This window comes from Dipodomys spectabilis, unplaced genomic scaffold, assembly GCF_019054845.1.
Source record: "Dipodomys spectabilis isolate Male_0828 unplaced genomic scaffold, ASM1905484v1 ptg000233l, whole genome shotgun sequence".
NCBI lineage: Eukaryota > Metazoa > Chordata > Mammalia > Rodentia > Heteromyidae > Dipodomys > Dipodomys spectabilis.
The window spans coordinates 1,427,933-1,450,166 of record NW_024870910.1 but is presented as its reverse complement, the minus strand read 5'-3'; the positions used below and the strand labels follow the sequence as shown (position 1 = coordinate 1,450,166).

The 22,234-nt window shown below is 45.2% G+C and overlaps 1 protein-coding gene across 2 annotated transcripts in view; it reads right to left on the bottom strand.

Annotated features, from left to right (window-relative positions):
* Positions 1-22,234, bottom strand: part of Adamts17 (ADAM metallopeptidase with thrombospondin type 1 motif 17) — a 146,124-nt gene that overhangs the window by 21,622 nt on the left and 102,268 nt on the right. Inside the window, exons 15-19 of one of the 2 annotated variants that reach the window (XM_042698560.1) lie at positions 15,018-15,138; positions 8,053-8,133; positions 4,160-4,317; positions 712-871; positions 52-187 (exon numbers count right to left, since the gene is read on the bottom strand). In XM_042698560.1, coding sequence (XP_042554494.1) covers positions 52-187; positions 712-871; positions 4,160-4,317; positions 8,053-8,133; positions 15,018-15,138 — 656 coding nt within the window. The remainder of the gene's footprint in view (positions 1-51; positions 188-711; positions 872-4,159; positions 4,318-8,052; positions 8,134-15,017; positions 15,139-22,234) is intronic. The other variant, XM_042698561.1, reaches the window with a different exon arrangement.

The following is a 22,234-nucleotide window of genomic DNA, read 5'->3' as shown; positions in this document are numbered from 1 at the left end:
GCACCCCCACGAACGGTACTGCCTCCCCAGCCGCCAAACACCACTCCTCACCGTGACTGGCATGGATGTGTGTTGCATCTTCGGACCTGGGGCTCGGGGCGGCTTGCTTGAGGACAGTCACTGTCGTTCACCAGAGTTGTGGTCTTGTTCACAATCCGTGTGCATGACACGATGGTCCTGCGCTCCCCTGGAAATCAAACCATAGCAACCAAAAGGTGGTGGCACCTACATTTATAGAGCAGTGCTCTGGCCTGACCCCTGACCAAGACTCCCGGTTGTCAGAAAGGAAGAAGCATAATGACAAGGCAGCACTGGGGCAGGAGGAAGACTCTAGAACACGATCAGATCCGCTGTATCCTTGGACAAGACTATGTGGGTTCAAATCTTCGTTCTGTCACTGGTCAAATCACAGTGACTGTACGATCAAGAGTTGGCCACCATGATTCCACTTCCCAGTTTCCTCTAGTGGGCTGGTTTGCTTCCCGCCCTGTGCCTTAAGATAACTGAATGCTTTCAAAATCCATCAGTACCTTCAAGGTACCCAGAGCAAAGCAAGTAACATTTGACATTAATCTACCACTGTCACCATTAGGACTGAGGGAAAAGTGACAAGAAAACATGAATAGGGCCAGGAAGCTGAGATCTGAGGATCCTCTATCTCTTCCTCCAGCAGCCTGCTGCTCCCTCCCTCCCACCCAGGGCAGGGCTCACCTCCTCCACACTGCACGCTGCACCCCTCCCAACCACTGTGCGTCCAGATAAACAGCGCGTCCTGAGTCCTGGCCGGCTCGCTTTGATTTTCAGCCGTGGAGTTGACAGGGATGGTGTACTCGTAATGGATTCCATAATTCTGGTCGTGAAATAACAGCACCTGAATCAGCAGCAAAATAAAAAGGCCACAATGAAATGGAGCCCCAAGCCAATTGAATTGTGGAAGGCTGAAACCAGGCTATGTGCTGGGCTGCCTGTCTTGGGGGTGGCCTACTCTTTCCTGGGGTTCAAAACATGTTTCATGTACAGAGCATTCCTTTATCTCAGCCTGGGATTCCTCAGGTGCCCAACTGGGGCATGGGGTAAAGATACTCCATCACAGAAGGGTCTGCAAATTCTTTCTCCAGGAAGAGGGTCTGTCTCACAGCTTGGTGACCTGATGTGAATTCTTGTAAATGTGCAGAATGGAAATCAAAATGTCTGGAAATGCCTGTGACAAGCCTTACACCAGCTTTGGCAGGTAGCTCAACAGCTTAATCTTTCTAGGTGTAATGGTACAAGTGTCCCGCTGGCAGGTAAAAGTGGTCTGGTTGTGCAAGTGTCTTCAGAATGAGCATGTGACCAGCAAGTAGTCCCATGGACAGCAGCTAGCAAGCTCACTTCTAGGAAGAGAGGTGTGGAGGAAGGGGCCAGCTGGAGCTAAAGGTAGGAAGCACACAGCCCACCTGCCTATGCTCACAGCACCAGGCAGATAGGAGCCAACCCTCCATAGCTCCTTGAGGTTGTGTGGGCTAGCAGTAGGGGCACTAAACCTCAACTGCTTCAATGTCCCCTTTGCCAAAAAACAGACTTGTACTAGTAACACATTTGGAAAAATGCCTCCAGTTAAAAACTGAGTCTTTAAGGAGGTCTTTACTATCTCACTATGGGAATAAACAGGGAATCCGTATGAAACCAATTTCATGTCATTTCCTTGGCACACAGTATTGGTGTAATTGTTTTCAAATGCAGGTTCCCAGCACTTGGCCAGGGAGGGCTCCAAGCAATGTGCACACCCCAACTTGGGGACAATTAGCTTCCAATGCAAGAGAGAGAGGAACATTCCTCATTTCAAGGTGTTAAAAGATGCCCATCAGCCCAGGAGCTGGTGGTGGCTTACACCTATAACCCTATTCAGGAAGCTGAGCTCTGAGGACCACAGTTCAAAGCCAGTCAAGGCAGAAAAGTCTGTGGGACTCTTCATTGCCAATTACCTACCAAAAAAAAAAAAAGCCAAAAGTAGAGCTGTGGTTAAAGAGGTAGAGCACTAGCCTTGAGCAGAAAAGCTCAGGGACAGTGCCTGGGCCCTGATTCCAAGCCCCAGGAACCAGTATATACACATAAAAGACACCTCCAACCACCACCAAAAAAGTGACAATTGTACCTCAAGAGAAAAGCAGTTAATATTAAATGGGAACTGGAAGGTTAGCCAGCAGGAGCTGCTTTCTCTGAGTATTATTTATCAGGTCTGAGACAGCTTAGGCTGTGTACCCATTCGCATGGGCTGATGGCTGCATGGTTTACTAAAGCTTTTGGTAAAGAAGAGAAATATACTTACCTGGCTCGTGCTAGAGAACTCAAGCCCCTCCACTAAGAGGTAATATTTCCATATGGATTTTAAATCATTTGCTTCCTTTTTGCCCCTCCTAACATCCACTTTTATCACTGCATAGCAGTATCTGTTCTAATGACTTTGGAAAACAATCTTACCCCAGTAGAATGGCTTTGGGATGGGTCTTTGGGTCCCAGCAATCTACTTGCGGGGATATATTTGCGTTGATTTCATAGGCTGAGTGTGGCCTAGGTAGATTTCCATATGTCTTCATGGCACATAGGAAACTGGCCAGCAGGACCTGGAGTGGGGCTAGTGCCCTCTCAGGACCACCTCACACTGGGTGCTGGTGGTCCTGGGGATTGCTGCCTGGTGCTAGAGAATTTGGGGGATGGGGGGAGAGTCATTTCACCTTGAGTAGCTTCAGACTGCCAGGGGTCACAAATTAGTGGGGAAAAAGAAGTTCCAAATCAAGACTAGCAGATACTGAGGAGAAAGTATGCCCTGGTGACAGGTGCAAACTCTGCCACAGACCTTGTTCTTCATATAATTAATAATTATGTACTAGCAGAGATTAGCCATGAAATTCACAGATACTGAAAAGTCACAGTGACTTGATTTCCCTGGAAGTCTGGTGCGTGCGTGCGTGTGTGTGTGTGTGTGTGTGTGTGTGTGTGTGTGTGTGTGTGTGTGTGTGTACGTACGTAACTTTCCTTTTGTGTTGGTGGTACTGGGATTCCAACTTGGGACTTAGCACTTGCTAAGCAGACAGCTCTACCACTTAAACTGCACTCTCAGTCCCCACATAGCCCATGTTTAAGTGGTCTATATGGAATCCTCCAGAAGCAACAAATAAGACAGTGACACCCTGGCCAGACCCATGTGCATGGTAAAAAGACCTACAGAAGTAAATTCTCTTTTCGGATTTCCAGATGTTTGTTGTAAGGTAAGTCCTAAAGATCTAGGTGATGCTAACTGGACACAGACTCAACAGTTTTTCTCTTTCTTTTCTTTGTGTGCCAGTACCAGATCTTGAACCCAGAGTTTGGGCTCTATCTCTTAGCTTCTTTTGCCCAAGGTTGGTGGTTAATTGGAGGTAAGAATCTCATGGACTTTCCTGCCTGAGATGGCTCTCAACTATGACCCTCAAATCCCAGCCTCTAGAGTAGCTAGGATTACAGGTGTGAGCCACTGGTACACAGCTAACAGTTCATTTCCAAAAGATAGCGGGCTGGGAAGGTGACTCAGAGGTAGAGCACTTGCCTTGCATGCATGAGGCCCTGGGTTTGATTCCTCAGCACCACATAAGCAGGAAAAAAAAAGCCGGAAGTGGTGCTATGACTCAAGTGGTAGAGCGCTAACCTTGAGCTGAAGAACTGAGGGACAGAGCCCAGGCCCAGAGTTCAGGCCCCATGACTGGACACCACCGACCCCCCCCCCCCACGCCTCATTTCCAAAAGATAGTTTTTAATTGTAAAGCAGATCTCTGTATCCAGCTGGTTTACCTATAAAAGCAGATGTGGAAGGGGACAATCTCCATAACAATGCCCTGTTTCCTTGGATCCTACCATGTGCCTGAGACTTGCCCTCCTGGCAGCAGCTCCCCCTTGGAACAGAGAGGAGCTCTGCCAGTGAAGAGATGGGAAGGAGTTCCAAACATGCAACAGAGGAATAAGACCAACAGAGGAATAAGACCAAGAGAGAGGAGAGACTGAGCCTCAGATAGTTTTGCACCCTTCTCCTCCTTCCTCCCCTTAAGCCAGATGTGTCTCTTCCTGCCCAGGTCCGCGGAAGACCTAACCAGAAGAACCTCTTGAGCCATCTTCAGAAGGCAAGCACTCAAGCCCAGCAAGTTACCATCAAATGCAGTGGGATTTTGGTTGGTCCCTTGGCAGAAATCTTCTCCCACAGGCCTCTTCTCACGTAGCGGACGGTGGTGCCTGCAATCTGGAACTCTCCAGGGAGCTCTATCTTCCAGTCGCTGTTGATGGATCTCTTGCTGGAGTCTTTGAGAGCTACAAAGGAAATTGAACCCTGAAGAATCAGGGGGTTGAGGATCCAGCCTATCTTCAAAAGGGGGTGAGTCTAGCCAGGCATTGATGGCTCAAGCCTGTAAGCCTAGCAACTCAGGAGGCTGGGTTCTGAAGGCTGTGATTCAAATCCAGCCAGGGCAGGAAAGGCCATGAGACTCTTACTTCCAACTAAGTACCAGAAAAACTGGAAGTGGAGCTGTAGCTCAAAGTGGTAGAGTGCTAGCCTTGAGCAAAAAGAACTCAGGGACAGCGCTCAGGCCCTGAGTTCAAGCCCCACGAGTCTGAAGTGAGTCTGAAGTCTCTCCTCCCACCAGAGGCAGTGAGAGAAAGTTTTCGTGCAACGACAGAAGCCAGCTCATAGGGAGCAAAGTGTTCCTGGCCCACAGGAGGGAGAGCTGGGGATGTGGCTGAGGCCCCTGGGCAAGACAAAACCAGTGTGCTTTCCAGGTCTGAGTCCAAGGCCTCCTTTCTCTTTACAGACAGCCCTCCAAGTTAGATACCTTCAATGGCTTAAGTTCCAGCCCTCCTCAACCCTCAGGCATTCCTGTCTTTTTTTTTTTTTTTTTTAAAGCCCTCTGGGTTGGTAAGCAATTGAAAAATCAATTAGTAAATTAAGATAACCCTGAAAAGCGTCAAGCTGGCTACAAGTGCTTTGTTTTCCTAGGCAATGAACCAAATACGCATAACAAAGGGAATTCCTTCAGGGTGTTGATTTCATCTGCCAGGTCTGCAGTTAGGATCTGCAAGACAGGAGATTTCTTCTGGCTGCATTCTCTGGGCCAGAGGCTGGGTGTTTTCAATACTGCTCTGATTTTGCTCACAAGGCCCTCAGTATAAGAGTAGACTTCTGCAGGGCACCAAAGGGTGAATTCACACAGTTCCCCACCACTGTGGCAGAATACAAGGAAGGTCTTTTATCTTCTTGGTTAGTCATCTATACCTCATCCTGGGACTTCCATGGGGAAGTCAGCAAGCTCCAGCTATCTGAAGGCTGAGTAGGGTCATTCCTTCCTCTTCAGAACTGGCTGGAGGCCCCCGTGCCCAAGTGGTTCAGAAGTCACCTCTCCCTCCTCGCTTGCTTCAACTGGAGGACCTGACCCACAGTCAACCCACTTATACCCCCACTTATACCCCTGGCTGGGAGTCAGCTCTTTTCATTTCCACTTGGAGTCCTTCCAGCTCTGTTCTCAAGTATGGCTACAGAGAGCAGAGGCGTTTCCTGTTCCAGGTGGTTTGGAGCAGAGCGCCAGCCAGCGTGGGCTGGAGGTAGGTGGGGTGAAAATTCTTCAGGAACTACTCCCAGCAAATGGAGAGGAGAAATTGTGAGTTACCCTGGGTTGACTTCCAAAGCACCCAGCCCCGACTCGAAACAAGGCCTGTTGGAACTAACTTTAGAAACAGAACAAGCGTGGACCACACGCTCTGGGTCTTGTCTGAGCGCCAGGCCCTGGGATACTGGGATTATGATTTTTGGATAAGATAAAGAGATCAGGGTTGGCTCCAAGCTTCCATGGAGGTACAAGGTTTCTGGAGAGGTAAGTTGTTCAGACGTTTATACCAGTCTGCTTGAAATGGATTACCTCCTCTGTTGTATATACAAGAAGAGTAACAGGGCACACAGTGAAAAATCTCCAGTGGGCAATCTGTGTCCCTGACCAGCCAGCACTGAGCAATTTTGAGAGGCCTGGTGTAGACCACAGGGTGCATGGGAACGTGGCTAGGCCACTGAGGGCCAGTCAACTCCCTGAGAAGTCTGCTTGGCAGAAGGGTGAGGTGGGTTGGGAAGAGAAGAGAAGAGGGACCTGGTCTCTAAAGCTCAGCCAATGATGTGGATGCTATCATTCTCATTTGCATATGTGGCCCCTAGGCTTCAGAGCCCTTCTAACCTGGGAGAGCTAATGGCCCCTGGGCAAGGGCAGCCCTACCAGTCATTTCTTGTGAACCTGAAAATGAGTTCTAGGGAAAAGATGATTCTTCCCCTAAGGGCTGAGGATTTGAAAGGAGTCCAATATTCTTCTGCTATTTTTTTCCTTTTTCTTTTTTCTTTTCATTCTGGTAGTGCTGGGGTTTCAACTCAGAACTTTGCACTTGCTACGCTGGCATGGTACTGCTTAAGCCATGCTTCCAGCCCTTGATTTTTCAGATTATTTTTAGGATAAAAGTCTAGCTTTCTACCCAGGTATGTGCCTGAGCCACAATCTCCCTACTTTTAGGCTGTTTATCCTGGCAGGGATTACAGGTACATGCCACGATGTCAGGCTTCCCTCCACAGAGATGGAGTCTTTACAACTTTTCTCTCTATGCTGGCCTGGAAATTTGATCCTCTCAAACTCAGCCGCTCATGTAACTTGGGATCACAGGCATGTATGACTGCTCCTAGCTCTAGGTCAAGAAGAGTGTTATGTGAACTTTACTGCCTGGGCTGGCCTCAAATCTCCATCCTCCCAAATGCAGCCCCCATAGTAGGTAGGATTACAGCAAAACGCATCAATGCCTGGCTCCTTCTCTCATTCTTATACTGCCACAGAAAAGCAAACACAGAGAAAAGGAAAAAGCAAGCAAGCAAACAAACCTTCCTCTTTCCTCCAAGGAGGCATCGGGAAATCTGAGTTAGGCAGAAGACTGGTGTTGAAAAGTCTCAGGCACCAAGATCAGAAGTTAAAGGTTTTATCTGCTTTACAGAGGAACCAATGAATTGGCCCTGGAGTTGGGCCAGCTCTTGGAATAATCAGATTAGGCTTTGGGGACTAAGATCAGGGTGTAAGGGGACTTCAGCCTCTCCCATGGAGGCCCAGGGTCCCTGGGTAAGATAATACATTCCCAATGCTTCAAGTACGACAGGTAAATTTTGGGAGTGATACAGGTGATGGGGCTTCTTATGCCCATGCTGGTGAAGCTGAGCCAGTTTCTAGAGTGGGCAGAAAGCCCCAGGGTGGGCTGTTTTAGACAACATTTATAAGCATTGTTCCATTTGTAGTGGGGCAGCCGGGGAGGGGGGTGTGTCAGGCTCAGCTAAGACAGTGTCTACACTGGGGAGATAGCAAAAACTACCAGGTTGACAACATCCACAATGTCAGCGTGAGCAATGGTCAGGTCTAACCTTGGCAGCAGGCACAGCCATGGTCACCACACTTGTAAGCAGCTGGGAGAAGGGCAGGAAGGAAAGGAACCAATCTGGGACCAAGAGAGCGCTGCAGGGATCACTAAGTCCCAGGGTGAGGCTCCGTCTCCACATGTCTACTCCTAAGGGGCTATGAGGGCTATCTTCTATTTCCAAATTCCCTTCTCTTTTCCCCCTTCCCTTCTTCCTTCCTTCCTTCCTTCCTTCCTTCCTTCCTTCCTTCCTTCCTTTTTTTCCTCCCTCCCTCCCTTCCTTCTTTCCTTCCTTCTTTTCTGTTCTTTCCTTTCCTCTCTGTTGTGTGCTAGTATTACAGTTGTCACTCTACCACTTGAGTCACACCTCCACTGCCCACAGCTTCATTCCTGAAGGGTCAAGGTCATTCCTGGCCCATCCCTGAAATCCACCGTGGCTCTGGCTGCATTTTAGCCAAATGACATACTGAGTACTCAGGCTATTATGGCTATAATACAGGAGTCTCAAGTCAGGGTTGACTTGGGAGAAGGATGCCAAACTAAATTTCCCAGCCTAATCAACAACAACAACAACAACACAAATCTCAGAGCATCAAGTGGTGAATCAAATCCTTATGGTTTTACCCAGGAAACTGTGCGCAGGCTTGTCTTCCACCACACGTATCCTCCGGGCTCCAGCGGGAATGACCGCAGCTTCGATATAACCTGTGAGGACAAATGACACACAGTTGAACCACACCTCCATCCTGGGTCTGAGCCCGATACATCAGCCCCCATCCACTCATACCTATACCACCACACCCCCTGTGGTGGGTAAGGGATTGCAGGCTGGCACAGTTGTGAGAAGTCAAGATCAATTTGTGGGAAGTACGGGTTCTTCTATGACCAGAACCTCAGAGACCTATTTGCATGTGCTTGAACTTATATATTCCTCTCGGTTTTAAACACCAGAAATTTTTTAAAAAATTGGCTACTTACACTAATCAAGACAGTGGTACTGGCATAAAGACAGACATTTCTATCAATGGCATATTACTAAGCATCCAGAAATAAATTATTTGTTGATAGTTTAAAGTTGCCAAAAATATTAAATGAGGAGAAGGATAGTCTTTTCAACACACCGTGTTGGGATAATTGGATATCAATGTACAGAAGAACAATGGTGAACTCTTATAAGACCATGCCAAACAAACAGACAACAACCCAAATTGCCACAAATGTAAGAGGAAAAAGTATAAAGCTATCAGAAGAAAATAGTTAATAGTGTTTTTACCCCTGGGCGAGGCAATGGTTTCTTACATACAATAGCAAAAATCTCAGCCACAAAAGAAAAATAGGTGGCTTCATTTATATCAAAGTTTAAAACTTTCTTCAAAGGGCATCCTGGAGAAAATAAAGATATTATTCATACTGGGAGAAAATACTTGTGAAGCACTTATTTCTTAGAGAATCTATATCTAGACTATATAAATAGAGCTTAAAATTACAAATTGAAAGTAAACAAATGGGTACAGGATAGGAATGTATGAAAAGGTCATAAACTCATTTAAAATCTTGCCAGGCACTGGTGGTTTACACCTGTGATCTTAGCTACAGAGGAGGAAGAGATCTGAGGATTGACGTTTGAGGTTTGAAGACTGAGGTTTGAAACCGGCTGGGGTAGAGAAATCCAAGATCTTATCTCCAACTAACCAGCAAACTGCTGGAAGAAGAGGTGTGGTTCAGGTACTATAGCACTAGTCTTTAGTGAAAAAAACCAACAGTATCAGGCCCTGAGTTCAAGTTCCTCTTCTGGCACTAAGTAAATAAATAAATAGGGGCTGGGAAGGTGGCTCAGTGGTAGAGTGCTTGCCTTGCATGCATGAGGCCCTGGGTTCGATTCCCCAGCACCACATAAGCAAAAAGAAAAAAAGCCAGAAGTGGCACTGTGACTCAAGTGGTGGAGCGCTAGCCTTGAGCTGAATTGCTGAGGGACAGTGCCTAGACCCAGAGTTCAGGCCCCACGACTGGACCAAAATAAATAAATAAATAAATAAAATCCTGCAAGAAAGACTAATGAAAGATAGAAAAAATAGATTAATATAGGAGATGAATATTACCAACATATATCATATAAATGTGTAGAAATATCACAATGGAACCCCCTATATTGTCCAACCAATATGCACTAACATAAACCTGAAAAGGGAAAAAAAGTTTTTAACATATATGCAGTTTAAGTTGTCTTCTAATGGTCTCATGAGTATATGAGATCTTAAAATGCTGAAAATTAACTATATTCTTGTTTGCTACCCAATAGCTGTCGTAGATTTAATTTGCATTTCCCAATTACCAATGAAGTTCACACCTTTGTTTTTAATGCCAGTACTGGGGCTTGAACTCAGGACCTGGGAGTTGTCCTTTAGCTTTTTCACTCACAGCTAGTGCTCTACCACTTTGCCACAGCTCTCTTTGAACTTTGGTGGTGGACCTTGTCTGGTCTGGCTCTGAACTATGATCCTCAGATCTCAGCCTCCAGAGTATACAGGATTATGGGCCTGAGCCATGGTACCCAGCTATCACAACTTTTACACCATTTGTTCTTCCTCTCTGGTTAGTGACCTTGCTCAGAAGACAGAAGAAAGCTGATGTCTTTCTTTGGTGTGTACAAGCGAGCAGTGGGAGCTGACAAGTAGGACACTTGAAGCGTGGGCCTGAGGGTCTAAGGATTCCTCCATGCCTTCCAAGGAATTTGAAGAATTACTGGATTCCAGAAAAAAAAGATCGCAAAGTGTCAAAAAAAAAAAAAACCCAAAAAATAGAAAACAGAGACAAAACATGTTCAGGGTCAAAATGACTGAAATCTTCTTCAGAGGAATTTCCACTTAAACCACAGAATTTTTATTTTCTGAAAGGAGAACCGTGCAGTGGAGTTTTCTTCCTATTTTGTGACTCACGGAGCTTGAAGTAAGTATCACAGGTCTGCCACAGGACAGGGCATGGATAGAGCTTGCCTAGGTTCCCAGGAGGGAATTACCCAACATTCCTGAGCAAGGTACATTTGCAGCATGCACGACCACCATGGCTATTTTTAAAGCTTCCTTTTGGCGCACAATGCAACACTGAACGAACATCTGCTTTGTGTCTTGTACCCTTTTCCTGGTGTGGATATGCCAAGGGACAATAGAAAGCTAAGAGAGGCACATCCTTGGGTAACCTTACATGGCAGTGCATGGGCTCTTGGAGCCCTCGTGGGGTCCTCCTGAGAGAGAGAGAACAATGAAAGAGAAAGCCCCCAAACCACAGAAGCTGCCTCAATTACACGGTCCTGACAGCACTGGCTCTGACCCAGAGCTCAGGGCTCAAGCTAGGTTGGTATAAAGAGTAGCTAGGGAGGGGAAGAGTGCCAGCGTCGAGTCCCAAAGTACCATGTGGTCCTTCGGGACAGATGGCCCCTGGTAGAGAAGCCAGACACCATGATGCTGACCATGTACAAAGTAGAATGAAACTGAGCATTCACTCTGCAGATTTATAAGACCAATGAATGTTCTAGGCAAGGAAATGAGACTTGGGAGAAATTTTCCCTCTGAGTCAGGGCCATCAAGCAGGAGGAAACCCAGTTAGACACATCTAGCTTCATAAGGATGCCATGGGTAAAACCAACGTTTTTGCCATTGTTCCAAGACAGAAGGCCTCTTCTGCCTCAAGGGCTGGGGTCCCCAGGGAACTTCTTAGTGAAGTCTCACATCTACCAGATAGGTAACATTAGCAGGCTATGAGTATATTTCCCCATGAGGAATTATTTTTATCTTCCTTTCCCAAGTAGATTTGCTTTGGATGATTGGGTTCTCTACTTCTTCACATTTTCAGCAGTTTCTTTTCCTTCCTTCCTGCCCTCCATCCATCCTTCTTTCTTTGCTTTCCTTTCCTTTTGCTTTTTTTGTGTTCTGGTACTGGTCCTTGAACGCAGGGCCTGGGCACTGTCCCTCAGCCTTTTCATTCAAGGCTTAGGCTCTGTCACTTGAGCCATACACCTCTACTTCTGGGAGTTGCTGGTTAATTGGAGGTAAGAGTCACTCTCATATTTTATCTGCCCAGTCTAGCTTTGAATCTCAGTTCTCAGATCTCAGCCTCCTGAGTAGCTAGAATCACAGGCATGAGCCACCAGTATCTGGCAATTTCTTTGGAAGAAAATTATTGAACTGATAAAAAAAAATCAGAGGAATTTTTTGTTGATAAATAAATCATAAGATACTCAGAAAGCTTTTGGTGTAAGTATACATATATATTTCCAATATTTCCATTTGTATAAACTTGTTTATGAGCCTTCAGATGTCTCTTGATTTCCAATGGGATCACATCCTGACAAAGCCACTCGAAGTTGAAAATTTCAAAGGTAAAAAATGCACTTACAACACCTAATCATCTGATACCGAAGCTTCACACATAGGATACTGTGCGGTACAGGTGATTTCCTATTGCAGACCCTAGCTAGCTAGCTAGCTGATGGAGAGCCACAGTGCCCAGCTACTTCCCAGCACCACCACAGAGGATCAGACCTCACATCGGAAGCCTGGGAAAAGAACAAAATGTGAAGTAGAATTTCTATCGAATGCACAAAGCTTTTGCACCTCTGTGGGTTGGGGCCATGTGTGTTACTACCTTGGTTCACTGCTAAAAGGTGGTTCTGTGAGGTTAGGTCAGGCTTGCATTCACCCTCTGGATGAGAGGCCAGTATAGATGGGTAAAGCAAGAACAGTGCCTTTACCACCAGCATGAAGGTCATGAAGCTGCCACCAAAAGCCCCTCTGCCAATAGGAAAGTCCATTTCTGCAGTACAGAAACTTCCTTTATGTTGGAAGAAAGGTACCAACCATGGTTAACTTCTCTAACAGCCTTAACATTCGTGACAAATGTCACATCTGGCCGAGAACAGGTCCCTATCCTTAGCACAGTAGACACATGGCAGAGTTCCATCCAGTCTTGTGACTCTTTGTATTGATTGATTGTGGTATTAGGGTTTGAACTCACTGACTACTGCTTGCAAGGCCTGCATGCTGTTACTTGAGCTACACCCCTAGTCTTCGTTGATTTCGTTATTTTTTTTAAGGTAGGGTCTTATACTTTTTACCTGGGGTTGACCTTGGACCATGATCCTTTGCATGGGATTACAGTTATAAACTATCATGCCCAGTTTGTTAAGATGGTGTTTTAATATTTTTTTTTCTTGCCTTGATTGGCCTTAAGTGGTGATCCTCCTGATCTCTCCCTTCTGAGTGGCCGGGATTACAGGCATGAGCCACTGTTGCCCAACTACTTTTTAAAAATCTTTAATTTGGTTTTATTCTACAAGTTTTTTTTTTCTTATTTTTTGGGGGGGACAGGACTGCTCAACATCAGTCATATATAGCCAATAAACAGCCTTTGTTTTACCCATGGCTTCATCAGGACTCATTCCTACTGATTCTGTTTAAAACACATCCAGGCATGTAAGCGAGGCGAGAACCCCACACCAAGCATGTCACCACAGGGAGGACACAGAACATCCGACATCTTACATGAGAAACACTTGGGGACTGCCTTCGCCATCACACATGTGGACACCTTCATACAAAGATCGTTCTTGACTGAGGAAAAGAAACACATTATAATTGGTTTATGTGCAGGTACCATCATTCGTAACCACAGCAGAAAGAGGCCCTGCTATACGTCCTCTTCACATAACCTTGTATTTTCCCATGGAATGTCCACGCTCCGTGTCCTGGAGTTGGAACACAGGACCCCCTCAAGACAGGGGCTCTGGAGCTGATTACTGAATAGACACAAGACACGTGGATCTATCCATGTTCTAAAGGGATGGACCATACCACCTCTCGTGAGAGCCTGTTGGAGAAAGTTCTCCTCAAGAACAAAGTATAGAAGGATTAAAAGACGGTGGAGCACCCTGATTGGTGTTCAGTGGGGACTGAGATCCAGAAACCTCTTGGATATCTCTGAGTCAAGGAACAGGATGGAATAAAAATACTAACATTAAAATGACAATTTGATGAAGGAAAAGAATACTACAAGTTTTCAACCTGGCTATATCTGATTAGCCATGGTATGAGCATTAGAAACCCATGCATTCACCAGACAGATGCTAGAGCTGATTCCCTGTAATGCTGAGTAGCTGAGGGCCACACCTGCTCAGTGTTGCTAAGAAGCAGGCAGGAGGGCAGCGACAGCTCCCCTGATGCTGCACTGGGATTGCTCCTCACCCAGATTGGGAGACCCCGGGATTCTTGCTGGGTTGAGGCAGTGGTGGTAGTCCTGTGTGGATCTGTCATAATTCCCAGTTGGAGGATTTAGTCAGAGGACCCAGAGGAGCTGAGGCTGGGTCTGGACTTCACAGGGCAAAAAATCCTACATTTGATTCTGGCTTATCTCTCTGGCATGGCATTTCCCTCTGGTATTCACCCTGTACGAGGATAAGGCATTCCTCTTGTCCTCACTCCTCAGAGCTGGGCACACATGAAAGCTGCCTTCCTATCTACACAGATAGGGCTGGGGAATGTGCTGGGCTGGGCTGGAGTCACTGAGACGTCAAATGACCTGAAGACTTCAAAGGATTTCTACAGAGTCTCATAAGAATATGTGTCTCCTTCAGCCTAATGTGCCTTTTCTCCATCCCTGTCATCAATTAATTTGTACTCATTGTACAGGTCTGCAGGGCCAGAGACTACATAGTCCTCATCTCCACCTCTGGCACAGGGGCTTGGGCTGGGGGGGGGGGGGGGCGGGGACATTCCACATTCACTGTGAGTGAAGTCATCTCAGTTAACTTTGATTGTGGTGTTCATGGTGAGTAAACCGTGGACAGATGGATGACCCTTTGCCAGTATCTTTGTGAATTTCAGACCATCAGACCCTGATTTCAGGCTTGTGTGTAATTAAGCTGTATTATAACAAGCAGCTGGTGACTCATTCATGTGCAAATGAACATTGCACACAGATTTCTCAATAAACTGAATACATGCTGGTATGACCTATGTTCAGTCTCCAACATTGAGGAAGCTATAGTGCTCCAAGGGGAGGAGGGAGATGGTCTCAGATACAGCAAAGCAAATAGTTGAAATCAACGAAGTTCTGGAGACTGAGTGCAATCTAAAGGAACTTCCAGAGATGACCAGAATGTTCTCTGGAATGACTTTGTCCTATTGGCGTGAAGTACCTGAAATGTGACCATTATGATTAACTTAGTTTAATTTTAGTTAACTACAATTTTAATTTGAATAGAAAAGCAAGTGCACATGGGCCCCAAAGACCCCAAATCAACTTCCCCAGTGTCCCTTTCTCAAGTTTTCCTACGGAACCAGGCGGCAAATTCTCCAACAAACTTCATGCTTTGCTGACAGTCTGGAAATTTGGTTTTTAAATCCAATTTAGTGTTTGGCGTCTGGTTTTGCTTTTGCGAGATCTCCTAAGTGTTCTGTGAACAGGTTTCCTTTTCCATGGTATCTGGGGATATTCTGTGGATGGTCACGTGAACATTAGCTTTTGGACAAATACACAGCTGTTCTGGGGGGGCGGGATGTCCTGTGTTCCCAGAGGCCCTCAGGCCAGGCACTCACCTGTCCCTCGAGAGTGGCTGAAGTCACCCTTCACCACACGACACGTCTTGCTGTCCCCACTGCAGACCCCACACCGGTCTTCTTTGGCCGCAGACCCAATGATGCCATCACAGCCGATTTTCTAGAAAGCCAGAGGACCAAGTTATTCTGTCTGTGCTTAAAACTCAGTAGGGTTGTGAAGGTTTTGTGTGTGTGTGTGTGTGTGTGTGTGTGTGTGTGTGTGTGTGTGTGTGTGTGTGTGTGCCAATACTGGGCTTGAACTCAGGGCCTTGGCACTATCTTTTAACTTTTTTGCTCAAGGCTGATGCACTATCACTTGAGCTATAGGCTCCACTTCTAGTTTTTTGGTAGTTAATAAGATATGAGTCCTTTTTTTTTTTTTTTTGAGATAAGAGTTATAGACTTTGCTGCTCTGGCTGGCTTTGAATTGTGATCCTCAGATCTCAGCCTCCTAAATAGATTGCTAGGATGACAAACATGAGCCACTGGAGTCCAGCTGCAGTGGATATGAAAGCTGATTCTCCATGATGCCCCATAGGCTCAGTTTCCAGGGTCCCAAATACCTTTAGAGTCTCAAGAAATAGTTAAATTCCTTTTAAAATCACAAGAGTAAAAAAAGTGCATAGAACCTAGTTGTTGTTATATTTGTCTTTAAACCTACACAGTTATCAAAAGTGCATTTGTTTTAGTATATGTTATGGAGGAGAAGGGCCTAGAAAGGCCCAAGTGACCACAGAATTGCGCTAAGGTCTGAAGCTCTGTTTCTCATGCCAGCACTGCTGGAAGTACAGGCCCTGAGTACAAAGACTAGCTCTCATGTGCCAAATGGTGTGGCTACTCTTCACGGTGTCACGGCTCACCAGAACCTTGGTTAGAACCATCAACAGTCTCATCTACAACAAAAATCACCCTGACACTTTTGGAGAGGTAGGTAGAGACTCCATTTAGCCAGGTTGGCTAGCTCACATTTCTCAGTTAGGGAGACCTAGTCCACAAAAAGGCACTCCTCTTCTTTTACAACTCACATTATTGTTGAAAATTAAGGAAGGAAAAACTCTACCCTTGGGTCTAGAAACACAACACAAAGTTTCAGAAAAAGTATTAGACAATTCCAAACTCTTAGTTTTTCTTTAAAAACAAAAACCCAGAAAGCAAACACATGCACATGAGAATTCTGTATTCGGCAAAATAAGCCAAGTTTACATTTGAGTTTTCTATAATACTCTTTTTTTTTTTGGTGAAAGCAAACATTTTAAGAACTGCTAATAAAAATAATACCTAGGCAGGCACAATGGTTCACGCCTATAATCTTAGTTACTCAGGAGGCTGAGATATGAGGATCCTGGTTCGGAGCCAACTCAGGCAGAAAAGTCCTTGTGAGACTCTTATCTCCAATCAAAAACTCAAAAAAGATGGAAGTGGTGCTGTGGCTCAAGTGGTAGAGCACTAGCCTTGAGCACTAAGAGGCTCAGGAACAGTGTCCAGTCAGTCTCTGAGTTCAAGCCCCAAGATCAGCAAAAAATAAAAAATAATTCTAATAATTTGTCCCTCAGCTCTTCAGCTCAAGGCTAGTGCTCAACCACTTGAGCCACAGCACTATTTCCGGCTTTTTCTTTTGATGTGGTGCTGAGGAATCAAACCACCCAGGCACTCATGCATGCAAGGCAAGGACTCTACCACAGAGCCACCTTCCCAGCCCCACCTTGCTACTTTTAACTCTAAAGGAAACCAGGATCTAGGATGACTCAAGTGAGAGTAGTTTTGCTCTTTCTCAAGATGCTCACATGGGAAGAAGCCTCACTCTCAGCTTCTCTCTCAACCAAAGAAAAACATACATAAACGAAGGGCTGGAGTAGGTCTCAATGGCAAGGTGCCTGCCTAGTAACCAAACCTTAGTGTTGCCAAAAAGAGGTTATTTCTGCCTCTGTTTTCTTGATTCAAACCTGTTAATTCCTCCCCAATCTGGGCTAGCTCATGAACTAGGACTTTCCTGTACCATTTTAAAAAGTGAACCGAACTTGTCAATTTATAAAGACTGTATGTGTTTATTTTTATGGTATGAAATCTTTTTCAACCTGCCACAATATCTGCTTACATGTGTTCTTGAAAGGGTCACATTTCAAGTTCTGGTCTGGCTGGGTTATTCCTTTTTTACAATTTTTTTAGGTTGATGACTTTGAATTTGCTTTGAATTTTGGCCCAAGTGGGTTGTTTTTTTTTTAAACAGAAATTTGGGAGAATTAGGTGGAGCCTGTTTCCAGCACACTGCAAAGGCTCAGAATGTTGGGCCTAAGACTGAGGAGACACACAACGCTGACACATCTAGGAAGCTTCTCTTGGATACATTTTGATGGATGCTGGTCCCTTCTTTTTGCCCCTCCCTTCCCCTCTCCTTTCTGGCTGCACAGCGTACTTGCTTCTTCAACTTAGTAGCTATCCCCCGACTTCTGTATCATCCCATCTCTTGGGCAGGACTCCCTGTTTGAATGTTAACTGGATGCAGATTGCAGTCTGGCTGCTCAGTCATCATGCTGGGATTTGCTCCTGGGCCTGAAGTACTCATCTTCCTCTTGACTTCATCTTTGGTTTGCTAAACTACACATTATTTCTCCAGAATGAACGCATGGAAAGTATTAATTTCGGCGTCCTTCCAGGTCTCAAAATTACTTTATTTTACCCATATGTTTGGTAGTTTGGCTATGTGCAGAATTCCATGATCCTCTCAATTTTTCTTCCAGGGTCAATTTTTCTGTTTATTTTTCTTGATCTTTCCTAGTCATGCTGTTGGGCTCCTTCAAATAGCTGGTGAGCTCTTCGATTTGAGCATGAAGCAGCAAGAAGCTAAAGGAGACAATCTATAGTTGAGACTGGTCAGTGCTGTGTGGTAAGTCTCCTTTGGAGACTAAAGTGTGGGAAGCTGGAGTATACCCCTAACCCAGAAAGATTAGTGCCTTCTTTGGACACAAAAGGCCATAGGTCCTGGGCATATAGGTCAGCCATATTGGTGCAGCCCTTAAGTCATCTCCTTGCTCTGAACCAACTCTTCACTTCCAACCTTCCTTCCCAAGGGGAAAGCTCTCAGGCTGTGCTTTCTTCTCAGTTGTTCCAGCCTGGCTTCAGTTGCTTTGTATCTCAGTAACACTCCCATTCACTCTGCCTTCCTGAAAGAATGGCTTTCCTTTGTCTGGGGGCCTCTTGATCACCCCCATTTCCCCCGCTGTGCTTTGTGCTAGACTTCCTTTGAGGGTAGTACGGTGATGGAGGCCTGGCACCCACTGCCCTGCACTTTGGGGATGTCAGCTGTGTGGCTGTGAAGTAGCAAAGGCAATAAGCAGGAAGGTGTTCTTGAAATATACTCCTGAGGATCAGCACCCTGCCCTATTTGCCTTCCTCTGTGCTATTACCTCTTCTTCACAGAGGATACCCTGAGGCTAGAACCTCATATTTCTCTTAAATTCTACCCATTAATTTCCATATATACTTTTGGACACAAAATGGGAAACTAGTAAATTCCTGACCATGAAAATGGTCCGTTGAAACAGGTCCCAGATTCTAGAACTGCCAAAGCCTTGAGAACAGGATCTAGCCACTTATTTTCATATATATATTTATATACAAATATATATCATATAGTCATATACAAATATATAAATTTCTGTATACTTGTATATATTAGTATAAACTGTATATAAATATGTATATATATTTGTAAATAAAGTATAAATATATATTCATATGTAAATAACTGACATTGTATATTATACATATATAATTTTATTATATATTATATATAAGAATATTACAAATATACTGCTGTATATAATTATATATTATAAATGTATTACATAAGATATACATGTAAGTACTTGTTTATATGTTATGTATTTAAGTTTATATGTTATATATAAAATATATACATATATTTTTCCATATATAACCAAAGGTTCCCCTCTGTAGCAGCTCATAAAGGAAGCTAGATCACTCAGACTCAACGCTCCCTAAATAGATGTTTTGTTTGCTGCTCATCAAGCTCATGATATGTTCACAAATTATGGTTCCAAAGAGAATGATGCTGATCAGAGAGACTGGCTATGTGTATGGGTGTGTGTGTGTGTGTATGTGTGTGTGTGTGTGTGTGTGAGCTAATCAAGCACTGGAGAAAATGCAAACAACCAGATTTCATGCATATTTAGATATGTCCACTGTCCAGTGGCAAAGCCACGTGGCCATTGAATTCTCCCATTGCATGTCACAGCTCCCGTAAACAAGCTGTATATTAGAGACTAAATCTTCGCTTCTGGAGGCCAACAGTAGGTGTAATTAATGACGGGCTGTCTGATTTATAGTGACTTGCTGAAAAATATATAATGTTTGTGTTTCTTCCCCTCCAATTCTCTCCCATTTTTATGAGTGCTGTTAAGTTTAATTTCAGCATGTTAAGTAATTTGTGACTCACTGAAATGAAACTCAACTCGGTCCTCATAAAAATGGAATAAGATGGTATTTCCATGTTTCACATGATGGTCTGAATCAGCCTGCTATTTGGAGCGGGGTGGAATCTACTCAGAATGCCATCTTGGAGCCTCTCTCCCTACCAACTAGTTACTATGTTTCTTAAAATTTCCCAGAATGCCCCTGAGTTACCCCCAAATCGCAAAATTGATAGCCAAGGGGAACGGAGGGGAAAGTTATTAGTAAGCAAACAATGGTGATATTTCTGTAACTTCTGTCTTCCACAAAAAGTGAGCAACTTCTAACTTTTTTCCACTCAAGTTAGATAATTATGTCAGCGAATAGATTCAGATCCTCTCTGAGATGTTTTTTAAATCAGGATGACTATTATTTTCGCTCCACTAACTTTGTTGCTGTATTCACTTTGAAGTACCACAGGAATCCAGAATATTCCATTTTGGGCAATTGCTGAAATGAGGCATATATTTGTATTTGATTTATGCTCATATTTAAGTATGCTCAAGTTCTGAAGATAAAATTTGGCAGATGATCTCGAACTTCCTCTAGAAAGCAGTTTCACCACCCCCAGCTCCCACCAGGGTTTTAATCTTATGAAGTGTTTGTAACAAGTACTAATGTCTCCTACTGAGACGCTGACACTTTTGCAAGGACAGATGGGCTTCCTGGAGGCCAGCAGGCCTCTGGGCACATTCATCTAGGGCATACAATGGCCAAGAACCATCCTGGATACCCTCACCACTGGCAGATGAAGAGCCTGAGGAGCAGTGACTGCCATGGGGTTGTGAAAGGTGCTCCGTCTTCATCTTGGTGCCCTCTGACCTCACTTGGTTAGTGCCAGGCTCAGTGAAGGTGACACCATAGGCTGTGATGATGACATCTGTGGAGATGGAGGGACATCTGGGAATGGGAGTCCTGCGCCCCAGTGTCTCAGCCATAGACTGAACTTGTGTCCATGTCAGAGTTGTCCATCGAATCCTGAATGCCAGAGTGATGGTGATGTTTAAAACTAGGGTGGGGAGGACAGAGCCCTCACTGATGTAATTAGCGCCTTCATAAGAAGAGACCCAAGACTAAGTAGCTTTCCTTCCATGACATGAAGATACCACTCCAGGTAAGCTGTAATCTGTCCTCCCCAGAATCCAACCATGCTGCTATCTTGATCCTGGAATTTCCAGCCTCCACAACACTGTCACGTATACAGCTAGTCTATGTTTTGTTAGCCATCTGAACCAAGCAAGAAAACACCCGAGTGCAGGACAAGCTCAGGCTCCCCAAGACCGGATGCCTACAAACACCAGGCTACTCAGCTGACTTGTTCCTCTGGATAAAGGAGTACAACTTCCACTATCATGGTATAGAGTAGACTCCTTAATTGAAAAGGCTGAGATTCAAACCAAAGCACAGACCACCAGCAGCTGAAATCTTGTCCAGCAGGAACACAGATCCCATTAGCTGGAGAATTTTAGGATTCACTGAAATGCCGCTCTACTGGCAAGAACACTGTAGAAGATGCCAGCTTGAGGCTGGGGTGGCTCCAAAGTACATGGTCTCTGACCCGGGAAGTTTCTTGCAAATGAATGACATCATTGGCGGGCAAGACACACTGGCATGCAGCATGGCCCACAAACGCAAAGCAGGCAATCTGGAAAGGACGCAGATCCTTCACATTTCCAGAGAACTGTCAGCAATGCCTCACTTCAGAAATAAGGATAAGGGCTTTGTTCTCAATGGCAGAACCTTGAGCAGTCTTTGTTGTAAAGCAGCAGTCCTGAGGGTTCTGTTTTGAGTACTCATTGCTTCCCCCTCCCTGGGAGATTGCCTTGCTGAAGATTCTTGGGCACTGGGCGTTTATCACCTTTACTAATCCATATTTGATAACAAAACCAGGCAGTGCCAAGGAGCCTGGGTCTTGTCAAGCTTTTCCCTGGTGGGGGGGAAAATCCCAGTTTGAAGCTGGCTTGGGACTGTGCAGGTTAAAAACCCACTTGTGCTGAAAATGGTTTGTTCACAACAGTCAGCCTAGATGTTGATTTTGTGTGTGCAGCCAGCCGTTTGTTGTACCACAATTAAAGTGAAATGCCGCTATCCCCAACTGCACAGAAAGGTCTCCATTTTCTTGTGCTGGTGGTCCTGGGGCTTGAACTCAGGGCCTGGGCACTGTCTCTGAGCTTTTTTGCTCAAGGATGTTACTTTACAACTTGAACCATAGCTCCACTTCTGGCTTCTTGCCTGAATTGGACATAAAGAGTTCACAGACATTTTCTGCCAGATTGGCAGATCAAACTTTGATCCTCAGATCTCAGCCTCCCTGAGTAGCTAAGGATTACAGGCATGAACCACTGGTGCTTGGCACCAAAATGTTTTTTAAAATCTCCCTGAAACCAAGCATTAGAGATATCAACAATGTTGAAGTTGCAGTAGCCAAAGCATAGGCTGCCACGTGGCAGGGCCATGACAGTGATGGGTGCAGGTATCTGCCGTTGCGGAAAGGGGTTGCCCTGGCTGCTGTGGCCACTCCTATGTATGTGATAGTGCAGATGGGGCCTTTGAGATGTGGTTTCATCCTAAAAGCTGAATCCTTCTGATCAGGATTAACGTCTGCATACGACAGGCCCCAGAGAGTTTGCTTACTCCCTGCTCTACACTTGAGGGTGGAACAAGAAAGCCTTTTTACAAGGCCTTGGTCTTGGGGCACCTAGCCTCAATCACTTATAAACTGTACAGTCCCAGTCCTCATGACAGGA